Genomic DNA, 20,530 nt, shown 5'->3' on the forward strand with positions numbered 1-20,530 from the left:
AAATGTTGACATACTATTGATCATTGAGGTCCAAACTATGTGAGAATTCATGTTTTTTTTAAAAAGGGAAATTACTACTTTTTGTATCTTACAACAAATTTTTAATTTCTACACCAAAAAGTATTAAGTATTTATATGTTTAAGTGCTAAGGAAATCACATAGTTTTTCTAAGAACGTAAAAATTTTAAAAGTATTTAAAGGGATTACTGTTGATGTACTTTTGACTTTTAAAGGATTCACATGGCTGTCAAACAAATCCAGGGTATGGGATCAATAACAATAAAGGTTTAGAAAAATTGAATTTCCATTTTAAAAAAACTTGGCTCTATCCTTCCCAGAAATGAAATAAAATTTCTATATTAGAAACATGAATTTAGAATTCAGAGTAAGTATTGCTATGACTTCAGTTTCTCAGATGGAAATATAATCAACTTTTTTTTTAAACAAAGACCATATATAAATTTTAATTTCCTTCCTCCTTTCCTCTTCACCTACCTTCCCTTTCCTCTCCCACTTTCCTTCTCCTCTCCTTTTCTTTGGGACAAATTTTTAAAGCGGAAAGCTATCCTAAGATACTAATTTCCTTTCAGAATCATCTGAATTTTCTTCTTAAGATTAGAGAGCATTTATTCTGTATGTAAAGAGCATTTATTAGGCCCATAGAGGTGAGAGGGCTGTGGGACTACTTCTTAATGAGACCAAATCATAACCACAGTTACTCTCTTTAGTTTAGTGGTTGACCAGCCACTGTTCACATAGATAAGATTTCTGTATATGATTTTTATTTTGTGTAGAAAAATATTATGGTAAATAATGCATACTTTCATATGGGTCAAATTTATTTTGAAAAACAGTGAACAACTTTTCAAATATTTACACTGGCTTTCCCTAAAATTTTATCTACATTTTGAAATCAATGATGTTTTTCAAATATATTTTAATGATATTGTTTTGTGTTTAATGATATTGTTTGAGTGAAATTGATCCACCAAGGAACTAAAATTAGTGCTTTAATTTTAAGCTTTATTTCTTAAGGAAAAATATATATGACTATTAACTATTGTGATCCCCATATTAAAAATAAAAGCTGGTATAAACTGTGACACATTTGTACATAGTAAACTTCCTATCAAACACATTTTCTATTTTCAGCTATATTGAAAGCATTTCCATTGGAAGTATTTCATAGAAACTTTAGTTAGATTAGTTGTTTCCACTTGTTAGGTAATAATACTGAAGGTAACTATTATACAGTATTTCCAATAATGTTTATGAAAATATTGAACACTTAGGAAATTATTGAGGAATTTATCATTCATAATCATGAATATACAATTTCTAATTGACTTAACTTTTAGCTTAGTCTTTAAATTTGTTGTGGGGACCCACTGTTTGTTTATGGTAGTTCTATGAGATCTATCTAGTTTTAAACTCTTAAATGCCCTAGAAAAACCTAAAGTATACTCAGTGGAATGTCGGTAAGGTTTCTCTGTGAATACAATCAGGGAGAGAGAATATTTGCCAAACTCAGAGAAAAAAATTTTAGTATTTGATTTTGGGGAGAAATTATTGTATACTTTACTTGGTAGGAATAAGGATGTGTGGGTAAGAGTCAATATGCATTGAAATTTTTGAAGACTTAATCTGATACAAATATAAAGAAGCTTGTATGATTGATTTGAAGTTCCTAACCTCTCTTTCAGGGATTTATTGCATTTGTTTATAATGGGTTTTCAGTCTTGTCCTTACAGAATGTAGATTAAAATGTATCACCCTTTAGAGTTGCAGAAAATTACTGATTTTGGGAGAATGATATATTAAGATATAGGAGTACAAAATTGGTTTGTTGGGGTTTGTTTTTTGTTTTTTTGCTTTTGAGATTTACAGGAGGAATAGAGGGACTCGTCTATAGAGTGGATCTGAAACAAGACTATTAGAATTGGATTTAGTCAATTGTATTAATTAAAAGTACACTGATGGGTGGCGCCTGTAGCTCAAACAGCTAAGGCGCCAGCCACATACACCAGAGCTGGCAGGTTCAGATCCGGCCTGGGCCTGCCAAACAATAACTACAACCACAAAATAGCCGGGCATTGTGGTGGGCGCCTATAATCCCAGCTACTTGGGAGGCTGAAGCAAGAGAATCACTTAGGCCCAGGGGTTTGAGGTTGCTGTGAGCTGTGACTCCATGGCACTCTACCCAGGGCAATAGCTTGAGGCTCTGTCTCAAAAAATTTAAAAAAAAAAAAATAAAATAAAATATTGAAACTGGTGATATGTGGCACTTGGTTTTTCTACAATGGATTACCCACTGCTTTTTTCTTCCCCATTTCCCACAGGACAGTTTCCTCCAATTCCAGCACAGGACCTTCCTTTTGTTCTCAAGGCTGGCTATCTAGAGAAACGCAGAAAAGGTAAGCTGTAAGATTCTAATTAAAAAATCCAAAAAATGTTTTCATCCTTAGAGAACATCTGTTTTCAGTATACATGTGGAGGCAATATTGTCTTTAGATGATTGATGAGTTTTAAGAGTATAAAAAAGTCTGGATAATGTTATTCAAACTACAAAATACAACTTATAGCCTTAAGTAATTGTAAGAAAACAGTCAGGTTTTTAGTTACCATCCTTGGTTATGTGTAAATGGTCAGAAGCCATTTCCTGCCTCTTCTAGGAAAGGTACAGGCCATGACTGTATTTTCCAGGATGGGATTTCTCACCCTTATCTGACCTGGCTGAGCAGCAGGGTATCTTGTGCTCCACCTGACATACACCAGCCTGCTACGGTTCCCATCAAGCCTGGCGTCTTGTCTGCCATTGTTATCCATTTCAATGTTCCTCTCCTTCGGCTATGATAACTGGGAGTTGACAATATGGTCTCACTCTTTCAACACCAATACTTAATGGAAATGAAATGTGAAGGTGGTGTTATGATGTGAAAAATGAAAAGCAGAAAGTCTTTTTACTACCATTCTCATCTGTCAGGTAGTTCCTTTGAACTCTTTTGTTTATATTCCATTAGCTTTACTTAGCTGAATTTTAAAGCTAAAAGAGATAACAGAAATACTCTAAGTCAACTCCTCCTTCCTTTCATAAAAGAGAGGAAAATTATGAATCCACCCAGATGAATCAATTATCTAAAGACTGTACCATGATATCTTTTTGATTGTTCCTGTTGGGAAAGTTGCTTGGCCATGCAGTTGATTCCCTAAGTCTGGCAGCCCCATCTCTGCTTCACTTTGTTCCTTTGAACTTGTTGGTTTGTTGTTGTTTGGTTTTTGTCTCTCAGAAAAGAAGATACAAATTAATTAGCGATAGAATGTTAGAGCTCAAAGGCACCTTAGAAATCATATTAACTAACTTTTTCTTTTATAATAAGGAAATGACCTTACATTTATAAATGTAATGTATACTATCTAAACTATTCTTTTTCTCCTGTATTATAGATCACAGTTTTCTGGGATTTGAATGGCAGAAACGATGGTGTGCTCTCAGTAAAACAGTGTTCTATTATTATGGAAGTGATAAAGGTAGTATCGGTGTTCAATTATGTCAACTTCTATTGCATGACCTTTTTTTGGTCATTTTGCCTCTCCTTCTTATTTGGATACAGAATAAACTGAAGACAAATAGAGAAAGAATAACTGAAAGTTTTAACAATTATAGTCTAAGACTAATTTGTAGTTCTATTTTATTATTTGACAAGTGCTCTGAATTCCAGGGAAAACCCTCAAAGTTAATACAATTATGTTTTGTTGTGAATCAGGAAAGAAAGTAAAATCAATTTAATTTGTGTGGCTTTTTACCTTAGGGAATATTTAGGGTATAGTTGTAGAATTTTTGGAAAAGTTAAGACCATAAAGTTATGAGAGTTTCAAAGGCAGAAAAGGTTATTTTTCTTAACTATTTTAAAAGTAAAATTTGGATAAAATTAGCACCATTTACTTTACTATGAGGAAAACTGAGAACAGAGGGGTTAAGTAACTTAGTCAAGCTTACAGAGCTGGTAAATAGCAAATTTGGGAGGTTTTTTTGAGACAGAGTCTCATTATGGTGCCCAAGCTGGAGAACAGTGTGGCTTTTCACAGGCATAATTATAGCACATTGTAGCCTTCAACTCCTGGCCTCAAGCAATCTCCCGTCTCAGCCTCCTGAGTAACTGAGTCTATAGGTGTGTACCACCACACACAGCTCAGATTTGAGATTTTAACCTAGGCCATATAGTTAGAGTCTGTTTTCTTTTCTTGTATGGCATCACAGCTCACAGCAGCCTCAAACTCTTGGGCTTGAGGGATCCTCTGGCCTAAGCCTCCTGAGTAGCTGGGACTATAGGCACCTACCATATGCGCAGCTAGTTTTTCTATTTTTAGTAGAGACAGGGTCTTGCTCTTACTAAGGCTGGTCTTGAACTCCTGAGCTCAGGCGATCCACCCATTTCAGCCTCCCAGAGTGCTAGGATTACAGGTATGAGCCATGGTGCAGGGCAAAGTTCATGTTCTTAACCACTATTGTTACTATGTTAATTTAGAAATAATCAGATACACTTTCTGGGGGCAAGACACAATTGCAAGAGGGACTTTACCTAAAAAATGCAATCAGTGTAACCTAGCTTATTGTACCCTCAATGAATCCCCAATAATAAATAAATAAAAAGAAATAATAAGGTACATTTTGTAGCTTCATTTGCTATTTAGTAAATCTCTTAATCACAGTTTACATAATTTTTAGTTTATTATTTAAACAATTAAAGCCATGAATGAAATTTAGAGAATGTAAGCTTTCTTAGTTTTGCTTTTTTCTAGGGAAAGCGGGCCAGGAGTTGAATATTATAAAGTAAGGGTCACAGAGAAACTGATACATTCATTTCCAGAACAGACACTTTTGGAAGAAAAAAGACATAAACATTCAGTATCACTGAATGTAAGCTTTTCCTTGGAGTTAGTGTTTTCAGTTTTTTTTTGGTAACAGAGTATTATCACCTAGGCAGGCTCAAGCATTCCTCCCACCTCAACCTCCTGAATAACTAAGAATAGCCACTACACCTGGCTAAGTTTTTTATTTTTTGTAGAGATAAGGGTCTTACTGTGTTGCCTAAGCTGGTCTCAAATGCTTGGCCTCAAGTTATTCTCCTGCCTCAGCCTCCCAAAGCACTGGGATTACCGGTATGAGATACCATACCCAGACAGAATTGTTATTAATATTTATCAGTATTGTTTGGAAATCTATTGTATTTGACTTTATTTATAGTTTTTAGGATTTTTCCCCTTATTATTAAATCATGCAAATAAGGTTATTATAGTTCAAATAAATTTGAAATACTTACATAATGCTAAAAATTGTTCTCAACTTTTGGCTAATGAGATTAACAGTTTAGAATTGATTTAGGAGCTGGGCATGGTGGTAGACATCTGTAGACCCATCCCAGCTACTCAGAAGGCTGAGGCAGGAGAGGATCACTTGAGCCCAGAACTTTGAGTCCAGCCTGAGTAACAGAGTAATACTCTGTCTCAAAAAAAAAAAAAAAAGAAAGAAAAGAAATTAATTTAGTGGCTAATTTGCATTACCAATTTATAATTTCTTCAAATATGATAATGACATCAACGAAGTTTAAACAGTAAACAGCTATAAAACAAGCAACCTCTTTCTTCTGCTAAGGGTCAGTAGATATAAAAGGTTAGAAAACTTAGAGTCTAAGTTCAATTATGATTATCATAGATCATAAACTTGTGTTACGTTATAGAAATATAGTTGTTTACAATAGTTAATTTTTTTTTTTTTGTAGTTTTTGGGCAGGGCCGGGTTTGAACCCACCACCTCTGGTATGTGGGGCTGGCGCCCTACTTACTGAGCCATAGACACCACCCTATAGTAGTTAATTTATATCAAGGTCTTACCTTACCACAAAGAAATATCTGATTTTTCATCAGACCAGGGAATGGAGGTTTCAATCCTTGTGACTTTGGTTCCATTCTCATTTCTTTAAGAGTCCATGTATGAGGTTGGACCATTAAAGTTTCTGAGCTTCCAAGTACTCCCCTTGGCCAACTGGTGGCCATAGTGATAGCAGCAATAAGTTATGTGGCACTTTTTATAGGATGAGTTTGTGAACGTAATTGTCCATCTTCCATTTCCATCCTGACTGGTATACACCAGCTGTTAAGTCATAGATCAGCAAGAATTTTCTCAAAATCCAAAGCTTATTAATATTTACTTCAAAGATTAATATTCATAAAAATTCTATTTAGAATTTTTGGGATATTAATTCCCATTTTTATTCCTATTTGATGAGACAGTGGTAGTAACATTCTTGTAATTTGCATTTTAACTACCTTGCAATTCATTTAGTCTTCCTTATCTTTTCTGCTTTTTAAAAATTACCATTCTAACATTCCTTTTTAATGCTGACATTTGAAAATCTGGCTTGTATTTTCTTAATTTTTTCCCTATATGTTACTATGAAGTCTCCTATTTCCAGTGAAATTTCAGATCTGTTTTTAGTGGTTCTTTTCTCTTTCAACTATTTTCTCTGAAATTCTCAGCCAGTTCCTTTACTTTTAGGGATCTATCTTTAGATAGTTTTTTTTTTTTTTGTAGAGACAGAGTCTCACTTTATGGCCCTTGGTAGAGTACCGTGGCCTCACACAGCTCACAGCAACCTCCAACTCCTGGGCCTAGGTGATTCTCTTGCTTCAGCCTCCCGAGTAGCTGGGACTACAGGCGCCTGCCACAACGCCCGGCTATTTTTCTGGTTGCAGTTTGGCCCGGGCCGGGTTTGAACCCACTACCCTCGGTATCTGGGGCCGGCGCCCTACCGACTGAGCCACAGGCGCCGCCCCTTTAGATAGTTCTTAATTGCTTGTTTGACATCATGCTAGTTTCTTTTCTTACTATCTTTTTTCTTTCTATGAAAATGTGTCAAATTTTTTTTCTTTTGTGAAATTAGAAGGCTGGTCTGTATAGATATTTTTTCTGTATGTGTGAACCATTTGTCTAAACTTTGGAAAGAGCTCTTATTTAGATATATGAGAACTATAATCCTTCAACTAAGTAGGATTTAGATAAATGGATTATAGAGGCACAGAAGAAGTTGGTACCACTCACTAGGTTAAACCGTACCTTGTTACTATTTGACAGATACATAGTTCATATATTTATTTTTATTTATTTATTTTTTTATTGTTGGGGATTCATTGAGGGTACAATAAGCCAGGTTACACTGATCATAGTTCATATTTTTTACTGTATTCTGTGTGCCAGAAAACATATTGACCTATCAAGATAGTAATGGTTTAGAAGGAGTAGTTCCATCCTCTAGGGTAAATAATGGACTTACCCATAAATATTGTCCATATTTATTATTCATAACCATTTAGGGCCCTTAAGTAACAAATATATATAGTACATATTTTATCACCTTATGAAATCTTATCCATCCTTTCATGTCTTTCTTTTTCCTTTGTATGTCATGAGTCTCATTCATCAAGCTTCTTAGGTCCTAGATATTCAGATGTCCATCAAGACATTTATTCATTCATTCACTTATTTATTCTTTTTTTTTATTTGATAAACATTTCTTGGACATTTGGTAAATAATAGGCACTGGGGATCCAAAGATCCTTAGAGATGCTTATGGTTTGGGGTGTGTGGGTATCAGTGAGAAGAAGAGAAGATGCTTTGAAATTGATGGTGGGAGCTGGGCAGGTAAACTTCTAATTTCAATGCAGTACAGAAAGTAATTTAAGTAAAACATCTTTGGATCACAAAGCAGGGAAAGCTCACTGCCAAGGGGATTTAGAGAAGACTTCCTAGTGGAGAGAACACTTCACTCAGCCTTAAAGAATGAGTAAAAGTTTCTTGGGTTAATGCTATGGTTAGAATGTATGTGTTTCTCCAAAATTCATATGGGACCTTAACTCCCAAGGAGATTATCATAAGAGGTAGGGCTTTTCAGAGATGATTAAGCCATGAGAAATGGGATAAATTCCTTTATATAAAAGGCTAGAGCGAGCTCTGGAGCCCATCTTTCACCTTTCTACCATGTGACGATACAACATTCATTTCCTCTGAAAAACATAGCAATGAGATACCGTCTTGAAGCAGAGAGCAGCCCTCACTGCTGGTGCCTTGATCTTGACTTCCCAGCTGCCAGACTGTGAGAAAGAGATTTCTGTTGTTCCCATTTTTGAGGAGAGATTATTAGTTCTTAATCTCTCAATATCTCTCTTCAGGGCTTTAGTTTCCCCCTCCCATTAAAGAATATTCCAGCACCATCCAGTAAGTAGTAGCTTTAAGTAGCTCTGGTCCTATCAAGTTATTCTAAATAAGTATTGAAAATTATTTATTACATCATCTTGTTGCAATTTTCTCATTGAAATACCTTTTCTTTCTTTCTTTCTTTTTTTTTTTTTTTTTTTTTTTTTTGAGACAGAGTCTTATGTCGTCCTGGGTAGAGTGCCATGGCATCACGGCTCCCAACAACCTCCAACTCTTGGGCTTAAGAGATTCTCTTGCCCCAGCCTCCTGAGTAGCTGGGACTGTAGGGACCCACCACAACACCTGGCTATTTTTTTGTTGCGGTTTTCATTGTTTTTTTGGGGTGGGGGTGGGGGTGGGCATTTACAGTTTTTGGCCGGGGCCGGCTTTGAACCTGCCACCTCCAGTATATGGGCCAGCACACCACTCCTTTGAGCCACAGGTGCTGCCCAGTTGTCATTGTTGTTTAGCTGGCCTGTGCCCAGTTCCAACCAGCCAGCCTAGGTAGTATATGGCCATCGCCATAACACTGTGCAATGGGCACCAAGCCTGAAATATCTTTTTAATGTGTAATAAAAGTTAGTAGAAAATTGGGCCTCATATGGAGAGTTTAATAAAACAAAACTTCCAGGACTTGTGAGGGAAATAAAATTTTTTTTATTAAAATTGACTTCCCTGCTTTCTTACTCCTCCACAACTTTACCATTGATAGGAAGAATATAGGACATATCTGTTCAGTTTGAAAATTATAAAATGTATTTTTATGTTGAAAATCATTAAGTTCTCTTTGAATATTATTTTGAATATTGTTAACATGACAGAGTATTTATATTTATATAATTAGGAATTCTTTTGTTTTGTAACAACTTGAGAACAGCTAATAAAACTTACTTTTTCTCATTATTCATTTAATAGAAGTAAATTCCTGGGTTAAGCATCAATATTTTATAATTATATCATGATTATATATGTACAATGTGTTAAGTGCAGTATGATTTTTTTTAAATTTAGGTTGTAATTCTGTTTCCATCTGGTATATGAAGAAGGATAATATCTTTATTTCTTAAGAAATGGAAATTATTAATTCTACTTTTTATCAGACATTATTGTAATTTTATAGACTTTGATGTAGAAGTATTAACTTTAAGGTTTATCACAATAAACATTAAATGAAAGATACACCTTTATTTTCTGCCTTTATAGTTAGGAGACTATAACAATGTAGAAAAGTTAAAATATACATATGATATGTAGTAGGATTTCATCAACAGGCAGATAAAGGCACAAACTAATGCTTACTCAGAGTCTAATAACTATGAAGGTTGTTGGTTTGACATCTACTCACAGTGAAACTCAAAGCACCAGAAGTATGTCAACAAAAGGAAAATGTTCAGCTATCTTTAATTGAGGAGCTAGAACATCTTACTAATCAGCTTGATACAATTTAGTGGAAGGGTTTAGTATCAAAGGGCATACAAAAAGGCCTTCTTAAAGTAGCAGATATTGCCAAACATTGCACATCTTTCTGTTTGCTAGCCATTTATATCAAGTTGGTGTTATTGGTATAAAGAGACACCAGCTTTTAACAATGAAGAAAAGGAAATTATGGGAAAATATCAGCTCTCAGACAAAATTGATCAAAAGCTAAATAAGCAGGCTCAGAAGGCAGGCAAGAACTAAGCTTGATAAAGTGACTAGAACTTTGGCGCAATCCCTGGAGAGTCTGGGCCACATTGCTGGCCTTGCCAAGTCATGACTTACAGTGTTGCCACTGTGCACTGCCACAAGTTGGTGAATGCCATTGCCACCAGAATGGATTCTGAACTCTCTCCTAATTCTTTCGTTACTCACTTCAGATTTATGTTCTAGGCTACAGCATCCACTTGATTGAGCTGGAACAGGGAAAATCTGCCTCCCTCCAGCTTCTATGGTAGGAAGCTAGTCCCTGACAATCTTAGGACTAAAATAGGAAAGGTGCTTAAATTCTAGGGAGCCCCAAATAATAAATGCCTACATCTTATAGGAGTGCTTTAGCACTCTTTAGGATTTGGGATTATTTAGTTGCCATATTTATGCTATATTTAAAATGGTACAAGAGTGGTTGGTATTTTAAGCATATTTTCTAAGATCCAATAAAGAAGAGAAAAAGCAAATAGTATTATTTATCAAAACACAGAAGGACTGTTTGGATTTTGGAAGATGGCAGTAAGGGATGGAGGAGACATAGGGGCAGATGGCGAGGGAAAAGGAAAAATGAAGAATGGTGCTCAGTTTTCTGGTTTGAGGGCTTGAATTAATGAAAATACCATTTACTGAGAAGGGGACCACAACCAAAAATATCACAGTTGTTGGGGATCACAGACATTAGGAGTGAGGATAAAATGATCTCTGTTGTGGGCATGGTCTACCAGGCGTCCTCAAACTTTTTAAACAGGGGGCCAGTTCACTGTCCTTCAGACCGTTGGAGGGCCGGACTATAGTTAAAAAAAAAAACAAAAAAAAAACTATGAACAAATTCCTATGCACACTGTACATATCTTATTTTGAAGTAAAAAAACAAAACGGGAACACATATAATCACATCGCCTCATGTGGCCCGCAGGCCGCAGTTTGAGGACCCCTGGTAGTCAATGTGCCTGTAGGACATTGGGGAGATGAAATGTAGATAGTGAGCAGATGAGGATTTGGATGTACGGTTTTGAAGGTGGCTTAAAAATGGAGCATTACAGGTCACAAGTATATTGGTAGGAATTTAAATCCTTGTTAATTGGATGAGATTCCCCAAAGAGAAGTATAATGTGAGAAAAGAACAAGATTTAGAACATAACCCGTCATGCCTCTTTAAGAGATAGGCAAAGGTAAAGGAACCCATAAAGAAGCTGAGAAAGTTTGACCCAAGTTGTAGGAGTTTATCTTCTCTACTGCAACTTCATAAATTTCACCCTGTATCTACAACATTCCAACCTTTCTGGCAGGAACAGTTTCATTTTTCCAAAGATGGGGCAGGGGGTCGGTCAGTGGGGGATAGTTTCAGGATGATTCAAGCACATTACATTTATTGTGCACTTTATTTCTATTATTATTATATTGTAATCTGTAATGAAATAATTGTACAACTCACCATAATGCAGAATTAGTGGGAGCCCTGAGCTTATTTTCCTTCAACTAGACGATACCATCTTAGGGATGAAGGGAAACAGTGGCACCTGAAGTGTGTTGCTTACGCCCTCAGCTCCACCTCAGATCATCAGGCATTAGATTGTCATAGTGAATGTGTAACCTAGATCCCCTGCATGTGCAGTTTACGGTAAGGTTCCTGCTCCTATGAGAATCAAATGCTGCCTCTGATCTGACAGGAGGCGGAGCTCAGGTGGTGATGCAAGTGATGGGGAGTGGCTGTAGATACAGATGAAGGGTTGCTTGCTCACCTGTGGTTCACCTTCTGCTGTGCAGCCCAATTCCTAATAGGCCATTGACCTGGTCTTCAGCCCAGGGACTGGGAACCACAGATCTAGGACGATGGCTTTTTAAATGTTAGTATGTGTCAGAATCACCTGGGGCGCTTGCTAAAAATTTGATTTCCCTCCAGACCCTCTCCCAGAGAGTTCTACATAGCAAGCACGGAGCGGTAGTAGCCATTTCTGCGTTAATAGGCATCCAACCTGATTCTAATACAGGTGATTCTTAGAACACACTCTGATTCAAACACCTTTCTAGGAAACAGCATGAAATCATTGAAAGAGCAAGGCATTAGAGTCAGATTTATACTAGAATCTTTGGCTTTTATCACTTGCTGTTTGAACATGAGCAAGTTGTTTAAGTTTTTTTTCCATCAGTGCTGGGGATATTTACTATTGCTTAGAATTATTACAAGGCATATATAGTATTAAGTTCCTGGTATATAAAAGGAGCTTAGTAAATATGAGTTGTCTTTTTGGCAGCTAAAAAACCCAGAACACAGCTGTAAGCCTAAAAAGACAGTGGAAACATGGAAGGAAATCGCTGTCATTAGCCTCATGCATTTTGTTCTGAACCTACTGCTTTTTACCTTGAACCTACTGAATTAGGATTGTGTAAAATTAAGTTACAGATTTAACAGATTTCATTATCTAGTTTCTCCTGGCAGCCTTCAGTTCTGTAGACACTGAATTAGAACACCATGATAGAAGCAAGGTTAAAGTATGAAATAGAAGCTGAGGTAAATTTAATAGAGATAAAAACACCTCAAAAATCCTGAGGGCATTAATGTGTTATAACAAAAACTAATATTCAAAATTATACTATTAGATTATCAAGAAAATATAATATAAAACTATGTTTAGAAGACATTTGAAAAGTTGGGGCGCCTGTGGCTCAAAGGAGTAGGGCGCCGGCCCCATATGCTGGAGGTGGTGGGTTCAAACCCAGCCCCAGCCAAAAACTGCCAAAAAAAAAAAAAAAGAAAAGTTAGGGAACTATATATTTTAGAAAGATTTCCATCACAATGACTAACATTTTTAAAAGTTTTGGCACTTTAAAGGAATAAGCTTTCAATCTTCATGAAATTCACTTAGATAAAATACTTTATTCGTCTTTTATAGTCTACAGTAAATGAACTTATATGGCCTTACATCCTACTTTTTTGTAATTTTTCTGGTTTTAATTATTTGTGTCAACAGGTATCCTTAAAACTATCTCAGAGAACACTGTGGAACCAAGCCATATAATATAAATTATTATGGATTACCATAGAATTATTATGGATTATTATGGATTACCATAGAATGCTGAAGTTTTCTCTGTCCAGAAGAAAAGCTAATGTGAAAGGAAAAGAGCAGGGTCGTCTTATACATGGGTCATTACAAAAGTTTTGAGATACACAAAAATCAAGAAACATAAAATCTACATGGATGGAAACAAGTCCTAGCAACACTGATAAACTGAGCAAGTTGGAACTTGCATGGGTGAATCAGAAAAGAGGTTGTTGATTGTATTTCCTGAAAGTTAAATAATGAAACGTAACACAGTCTGTCTCATAACTTTTATAGTGACCTATGTAGCCGTGTCTGCCCATTTTATGTCTTTAACTTGCTATCCCAGATTGGCTAATTATAAATTGAATTCATTATTATACATAACCTACTATAAGGTTATGGTTTTGCAAAGGCTATTGAGAGTCATACATTTCCTTCCGTTTCTTCAACATTTCTCATCCACAACCCCATCCTGCTTGAAAGTTTTGTAATACTTTAATTGTATAATTATTTATGTTCAAATGCAATCATCTAATAGGTCTAGATGTTAGTTTCTTTTAATCATTTTTACTTGATTAAACAACGCCACCTTTTGTTCTGCAGACTTAACTCCTTTGATCTAACAAAATTTTCTTCTGTTATATCTTTGATTTATTGGCCCTGTTTTATGTGTTACTCTTCTTCCAGGAAACTCATTTTTCTTATGTTGTATTTTTGTCAGTCTTCCATATTCATCATATTTCTTTTTGTCCATCTTCTCCCTTATTTTTCTTCTCTGCCTGGTGGGGGAGTTTTTCTGGTAAGATTTTCACAATGTTCTATTCTTTATCACTTCTAGTAAATACATCATTTGTTTTACTGCTATATTTTCCACTTCCTTCTACTGTTTTCTCCCTTTATTTTGCCAGCTTTATTTTAATTTCTACCTGTCTCTGCCATTTCTCTTTATATTAGTTAATTCTTTCTTCTCTTTCAAAATTTGTGTGTGTTTACTTTTATAAAAGATACAAAGCAATCTAAAGTTTACTTCAGTTTCTTTTAGTTTGCTAGTGCTTTCTACCTCTTACGTGCTATTTTTTTTATTACAAAATATTTTTATGGCACCTGTGTTTGTTTGCTTTTCTTCTTTTACTTGTCCTTGAAACAAAGACACATCTCTCTCCATATATATAATCTGGGCTGCTTACCTATAAATTGGACTCATGACTTCTTTGTGGTTTATCTCACTAGAGACCAATACCATCCATGTAGATTCTAAAAGATCTGCTACACAGCCCCATAGCATATTTCTGGAGGGTTGTCTGAAATGGATCTGCTCACCTCTCTCCAGAGGTCTCAGGAAGAAAAAAAGAAAAGAAAAGAAAATACATATGCTAGTCTAAGTTAGATTTGTCTGATTTTACTGCCTGGTGGTCTTATTCCTAGATAATCTAGCACAGGAAAGTCCTCCCTCCCCTGATCTTCCAAACTAAGTATTTATAGACTCAGACTCCTTATCTATTTCCACCTCCATACATTGATAAGAATTTTAGATCTAAATTAGAGGAAAAAAGCATGGATTTTAGATCAAACACACCTAGTTAGGGAAGCAATTGAGCCCTTTACAGTAAGGGAGCAACTCTCCTTTTTTTTTTTTTTTTTTTTGTGTGTATATTCTGCTCTGAAACAGGGAAGGACATTTATTATGTTATAAATGCCAAAAGTAGGTTACAGAATAACGTAGACGTTATGATCTCATTTTTGCATCTGGACAAATACATGTCAAATTGTCTCTGGGTGGGAATTAAAGATGGTTTTTTTTTTTTTTTTTTATTGTTGGGGATTCATTGAGGGTACAATGAGCCAGGTTACACTGATTGCAATTGTTAGGTAAAGTTCCTCTTGCAATCGTGTCTTGCCCCCATAAAGTGTGACACACACCAAGGCCCCACCCCCTCCCTCCTTCCCTCTTTCTGTTTCCCCCCCATAACCATAATTGTCATTAATTGTCCTCATATCAAAATTGAGTACATAGGATTCATGCTTCTCCATTCTTGTGATGCTTTCCTAAGAATAAGGTCTTCCACGTCCATCCAGGTTAATACGAAGGATGTAAAGTCTCCATTTTTTTGAATGGCTGAATAGAATTCCATGGTATACATATACCACAGCTTGTTAATCCATTCCTGGGTCGGTGGGCATTTAGGCTGTTTCCACATTTTGGCGATTGTAAATTGAGCTGCAATAAACAGTCTAGTACAAGTGTCCTTATGATGAAAGGATTTCTTTCCTTCTGGGTAGATGCCCAGTAATGGGATTGCAGGATCAAATGGGAGGTCTAGCTTGAGTGCTTTGAGGTTTCTCCATACTTCCTTCCAGAAAGGTTGTACTAGTTTGCAGTCCCACCAGCAGTGTAAAAGTGTTCCCTTCTCTCCACATCCACGCCAGCATCTGCAGTTTTGAGATTTTGTGATGTGGGCCATTCTCACTGGGGTTAGATGGTATCTCAGGGTTGTTTTGATTTGCATTTCTCTAATATATAGAGATGATGAACATTTTTTCATGTGTTTGTTAGCCATTCGTCTGTCATCTTTAGAGAAAGTTCTATTCATGTCTCTTGCCCATTGGTATATGGGATTGTTGGCTTTTTTCATGTGGATTAATTTGAGTTCTCTATAGATCCTAGTTATCAAGCTTTTGTCTGATTGAAAATATGCAAATATCCATTCCCATTGTGTAGGTTGTCTCTTTGCTTTGGTTATTGTCTCCTTAGCTGTACAGAAGGCTTTCAGTTTAATGAAGTCCCATTTGTTTATTTTTGTTGTTGTTGCAATTGCCATGGCAGTCTTCTTCATGAAGTCTTTCCCCAGGCCAATATCTTCCAGTGTTTTTCCTATGCTTTCTTGGAGGATTTTTATTGTTTCATGCCTTAAATTTAAGTCCTTTATCCATCTTGAATCAATTTTTGTGAGAGGGGAAAGGTGTGGGTCCAGTTTCAGTCTTTTACATGTAGACATCCAGTTCTCCCAACACCATTTATTGAATAGGGAGTCTTTCCCCCAAGGTATGTTCTTGTTTGGTTTATCAAAGATTAGGTGGTTGTAAAATGTTAGTTTCATTTCTTGGTTTTCAATTCGATTCCAAGTGTCTATGTCTCTGTTTTTGTGCCAGTACCATGCTGTCTTGAGCACTATGGCTTTGTAGTACAGACTAAAATCTGGTATGCTGATGCCCCCAGCTTTATTTTTGTTACAGAGAACTGCCTTAGCTATACAGGGTTTTTTCCGGTTCCATACAAAATGCAGAATCATTTTTTCCAAATCTTGAAAGTACGATGTTGATATTTTGATAGGAATGGCATTGAATAGGTAGATTGCTTTGGGAAGTATAGACATTTTTACAATGTTGATTCTTCCCATCCATGAGCATGGTATGTTCTTCCATTTGTTAATATCGTCTGCTATTTCCTTTCTGAGGATTTCATAGTTTTCTTTACAGAGGTCCTTCACTTCCATCGTTAGGTATACTCCTAGGTATTTCATTTTCTTTGAAACTGTGGTGAAGGGAGTTGTGTCCTTCATTAGCTTCTCATCTTGACTGTTATTGGTGTACACAAAGGCTACTGACTTGTGGACATTGATTTTATATCCTGAAACATTACTGTATTTTTTGATGACTTCTAGGAGTCTTGTGGTTGAGTCTTTGGGGTTCTCTAAGTATAAGATCATGTCGTCAGCAAAGAGGGAGAGTTTGACCTCCTCTGCTCCCATTTGGATTCCCTTTATTTCCTTGTCTTGCCTAATTGTATTGGCTAGAACTTCCAGCACTACGTTGAATAGTAAAGGTGACAGAGGACAACCTTGTCTGGTTCCAGTTCTAAGAGGAAATGCTTTCAGTTTTACTCCATTCAGTAAAATATTGGCTGTGGATTTGTCATAGATAGCTTCAATCAGTTTTAGAAATGTGCCACCTATGCCTATGCTCTTCAGTGTTCTAATTAGAAAAGGATGCTGGATTTTATCAAATGCTTTTTCTGCATCTATTGAGAGGATCATGTGATCTTTATTTTTGCCTCTGTTAATATGGTGGATAATGTTTATAGACTTGCGTATGTTAAACCAGCCTTGCATCCCTGGGATGACGCCTACTTGATCATGATGAATGACTTTTTTGATGATAAGCTGTAATCTATTGGCTAGGATTTTGTTGAGAATTTTTGCATCTATATTCATGAGTGAGATTGGTCTGAAATTCTCCTTTTTGTTTGGGTCTTTTCCTGGTTTTGGTATCAGGGTGATGTTTGCTTCATAGAATGTGTTGGGGAAGATTCCTTCTTCCTCAATTTTTTGGAATAATTTCTGCAGTACAGGAATAAGCTCTTCCTTGAAGGTTTGACAGAATTCTGGAGTGAAGCCATCTGGACCAGGGCATTTTTTGGTTGGAAGCTTTTTTATTGTTTCTTTGATCTCAGTGCTTGAAATTGGTCTGTTCAGGAGCTCTATTTCTTCCTGGCTGAGTCTAGGGAGAGGGTGTGATTCCAAATATTGATCCATTTCTTTCACATTGTCAAATTTCTGGGCATAGATTTTCTGGTAGTATTCAGAGATGATCTCTTGTATCTCTGTGGGATCAGTTGTTATTTCCCCTTTATCATTTCTGATTGAAGTTACTAGAGATTTTACTTTTCTATTCCTCGTTAGTCTGGCCAATGGTTTATCTATTTTATTTATTTTTTCAAAAAACCAACTCCTTGTTTCATTAATTTTCTGAATGATTCTTTTGTTTTCAATTTCATTGATCTCTGATTTGATTTTGGAGATTTCTTTTCTTCTACTGAGTTTAGGCTTCGATTGTTCTTCTTTTTCCAATTCCATAAGATCTCTTGTGAGATTGTTGATGCGCTCTCTTTCTGTTTTTCGAATGTAGGCATCTAAAGCGATGAATTTTCCTCTCAAAACTGCTTTTGCAGTATCCCACAGGTTTTGGTAGCTTGTGTCTTCATTGTTATTATGCTCAAGGAAGTTAATGATTTCCTGTTTTATTTCCTCCTGCACCCATCTGTTATTCAACAGAAGATTGTTTAATTTCCATGCCTTTGGGTCGGGTCGAGCATTTTTGTTAGAGTTGAGTTCCACCTTTAGTGCCTTATGGTCTGAGAAGATACAAGGTAAAATTTCAATTCTTTTGATTCTGTTGATATTTGTTTTGTGTCCCAGGATATGATCAATTTTGGAGAATGTTCCATGGGGTGATGAGAAGAATGTATATTCTTTATCTTTGGGATGGAGTGTTCTATATGCGTCTATCAAGCACAGTTGTTCTAGGGTCTCATTTATATCTCTTATATCCTTGTTTAACTTCTGTTTAGAGGATCTGTCCAGCTCTGTAAGAGGAGTGTTAAGGTCCCCTGTTATTATGGTATTATCAGATATCATATTGCTCAGACTGAGTAAGGTCTGTTTCAAGAATCTGGGAGCATTTAAATTGGGTGCATAGATATTTAGAATTGAAATGTCTTCTTGTTGTATTTTTCCCTTGACCAATATAAAGTGACCATCTTTGTCTTTTTTGACTTTAGTTGCTTTAAATCCACATGTATCTGAAAATAAGATTGCAACTCCTCTTTTCTTCTGAATTCCATTTGCCTGAAAAATTGTCTTCCAACCCTTGACTCGGAGCTTTAATTTGTCTTTTGAAACCAGGTGTGTTTCTTGCAGACAGCAAATGGATGGCTTGTGTTTTTTAATCCAGTCAGCCAATCTATGTCTCTTCAGTGGGGAATTCAAGCCATTAACATTTATGGAGATAATTGATAAGTGTGGTAGTATTCTATTCGTCTTATTTGGTGAGAGTCCATTGCTTAGTTTTATCTTTTGCATCAGTGTGGAGGTTTGGTTCTGTCCTTTAATTTCTGAGTTCTTACTTTGCTGCTGATCCATTGTGGTGGTCAGTGTGCAGAACAGGTTGAAGAATTTCCTGTAAAGCTGGTCTTATTGTGGCGAATTTCCTCAATGTTTGTATATACGTAAATGATTTGATTTCTCCGTCAATTTTGAAGCTTAGCTTAGCAGGGTACAGAATTCTGGGCTGGAAATTGTTCTGTTTAAGTAGATTAAAGGTAGATGACCATTGTCTTCTTGCTTGGAAAGTTTCATTAGAGAAGTCTGCGGTCACTCTGATGGATTTGCCCCTGTAGGTCAACTGGCGCTTACTCCTGGCAGCTTGCAGAATCTTTTCTTTGGTCTTGACTTTGGACAGGTTCATCACAATGTGTCTTGGAGAAGCTCGGTTAGAGTTGAGGCGACCTGGGGTCCGATATCCCTCTGAAAGCAGTGTGTCAGAATCTTTGGTGATATTTGGGAAATTTTCTTTTGTAATATTCTCTAGTATGGCTTCCATTCCTCTGGGGCATTCTTCTTCCCCTTCTGGAATTACTATAACTTGTATGTTGGAACGCTTCATAAAGTCCCGTAATTCTGACAGTGAACGTTCTGCTTTCTCTCTCTTCTTTTCTGCCTCTTTTACTATTTGAGTTATCTCAAAAACTTTGTCTTCTACCTCTGAAATTCTTTCTTCTGCATGGTCTAACCTGTTGCTGATACTTTCCATTGCATCTTTAAGTTCCCTGATTGACTGTTTCATTTCCTTCAGCTCTGCTATATCCTTTTTATATTCTTCATATCGTTCATCTCTTATTTGATTCTGTTTTTGAATTTCCTTTTGGTTAATTTCCACTTTATTAGCAGTTTCCTTCATTGTGTCCATCATTTCTTTCATTGTTTTCATCATGTGTATTCTAAATTCCCTTTCTGTCATTCCTAACATTTCTGTATAAGTGGAATCCTCTGCAGTAGCTACCTCATGGTCCCTTGGCGGGGTTGTTCTGGACTGGTTCTTCATGTTGCCTGGAGTTTTCTGCTGATTCTTCCTCATGAGTGATTTCTTTTATCTGTTTCCTTGCCCTAATTTTCCTTTCACTTCCTCTTGCTCTTTAAGTTCTCGTGCCTGTGGAAGTTGTGGGCGGGTTTAGACAGGTTGAACACATGCGACCACTTGTCGGTTTTCCACTGTTTTAGTCCTCCTGTTGGGGTCCAGAAGTCTCTCGCTGACTCCCTGTATCCTCTCAGGGGTGATGATAGGCAGATCCCACCAGCCAGAGATGCCTGGAGTCCTATCTCCCCAGACTCACTGTGCCCAGATGCAAGGAAGCTGTTACTCGTGTGCCATCTTGCTCCGCCTCCTTAAAGATGGTTTTTATTTCCTTCTTATTTGGTTGTCTGTATTTCCTGATTAGTTAGTACCTGATTGATAGATCAGGTACTAATACTCGTGTGACCTTGAAGAAGTCATCTCTCCTCTCTTGTCCTCAGTCTCCTCATTTGAGGGAGCAACTCTCCTTTAAGTCTCATCTTTAAAAATTATGTTTCTACTGGAGATTTTAAGGAAATATCTCAAAATTGTCCTGAATGGCAAGATATTTTGCCTCAGACTACTATTTTTTGTGTTGAAAGCTAACTTCCTTTTGCAGTCTGATGGATCATTGGGAAGCTGGGAAAAGCCTTGTAA

At 36.5% G+C, this 20,530-nt stretch overlaps 1 protein-coding gene across 5 annotated transcripts in view; it reads left to right on the top strand.

The window, feature by feature from the left end:
• Positions 1-20,530, top strand: part of SKAP2 (src kinase associated phosphoprotein 2) — a 254,523-nt gene that overhangs the window by 172,955 nt on the left and 61,038 nt on the right. For all 5 annotated transcript variants that reach the window (XM_053609546.1, XM_053609544.1, XM_053609543.1 and 2 more), the window contains exons 5-6: positions 2,341-2,415; positions 3,446-3,529. In XM_053609546.1, the coding sequence (XP_053465521.1) occupies positions 2,341-2,415; positions 3,446-3,529 (159 nt within the window). The remainder of the gene's footprint in view (positions 1-2,340; positions 2,416-3,445; positions 3,530-20,530) is intronic.

The sequence above is a fragment of the Nycticebus coucang genome, chromosome 11, assembly GCF_027406575.1.
Source record: "Nycticebus coucang isolate mNycCou1 chromosome 11, mNycCou1.pri, whole genome shotgun sequence".
Lineage (NCBI taxonomy): Eukaryota > Metazoa > Chordata > Mammalia > Primates > Lorisidae > Nycticebus > Nycticebus coucang.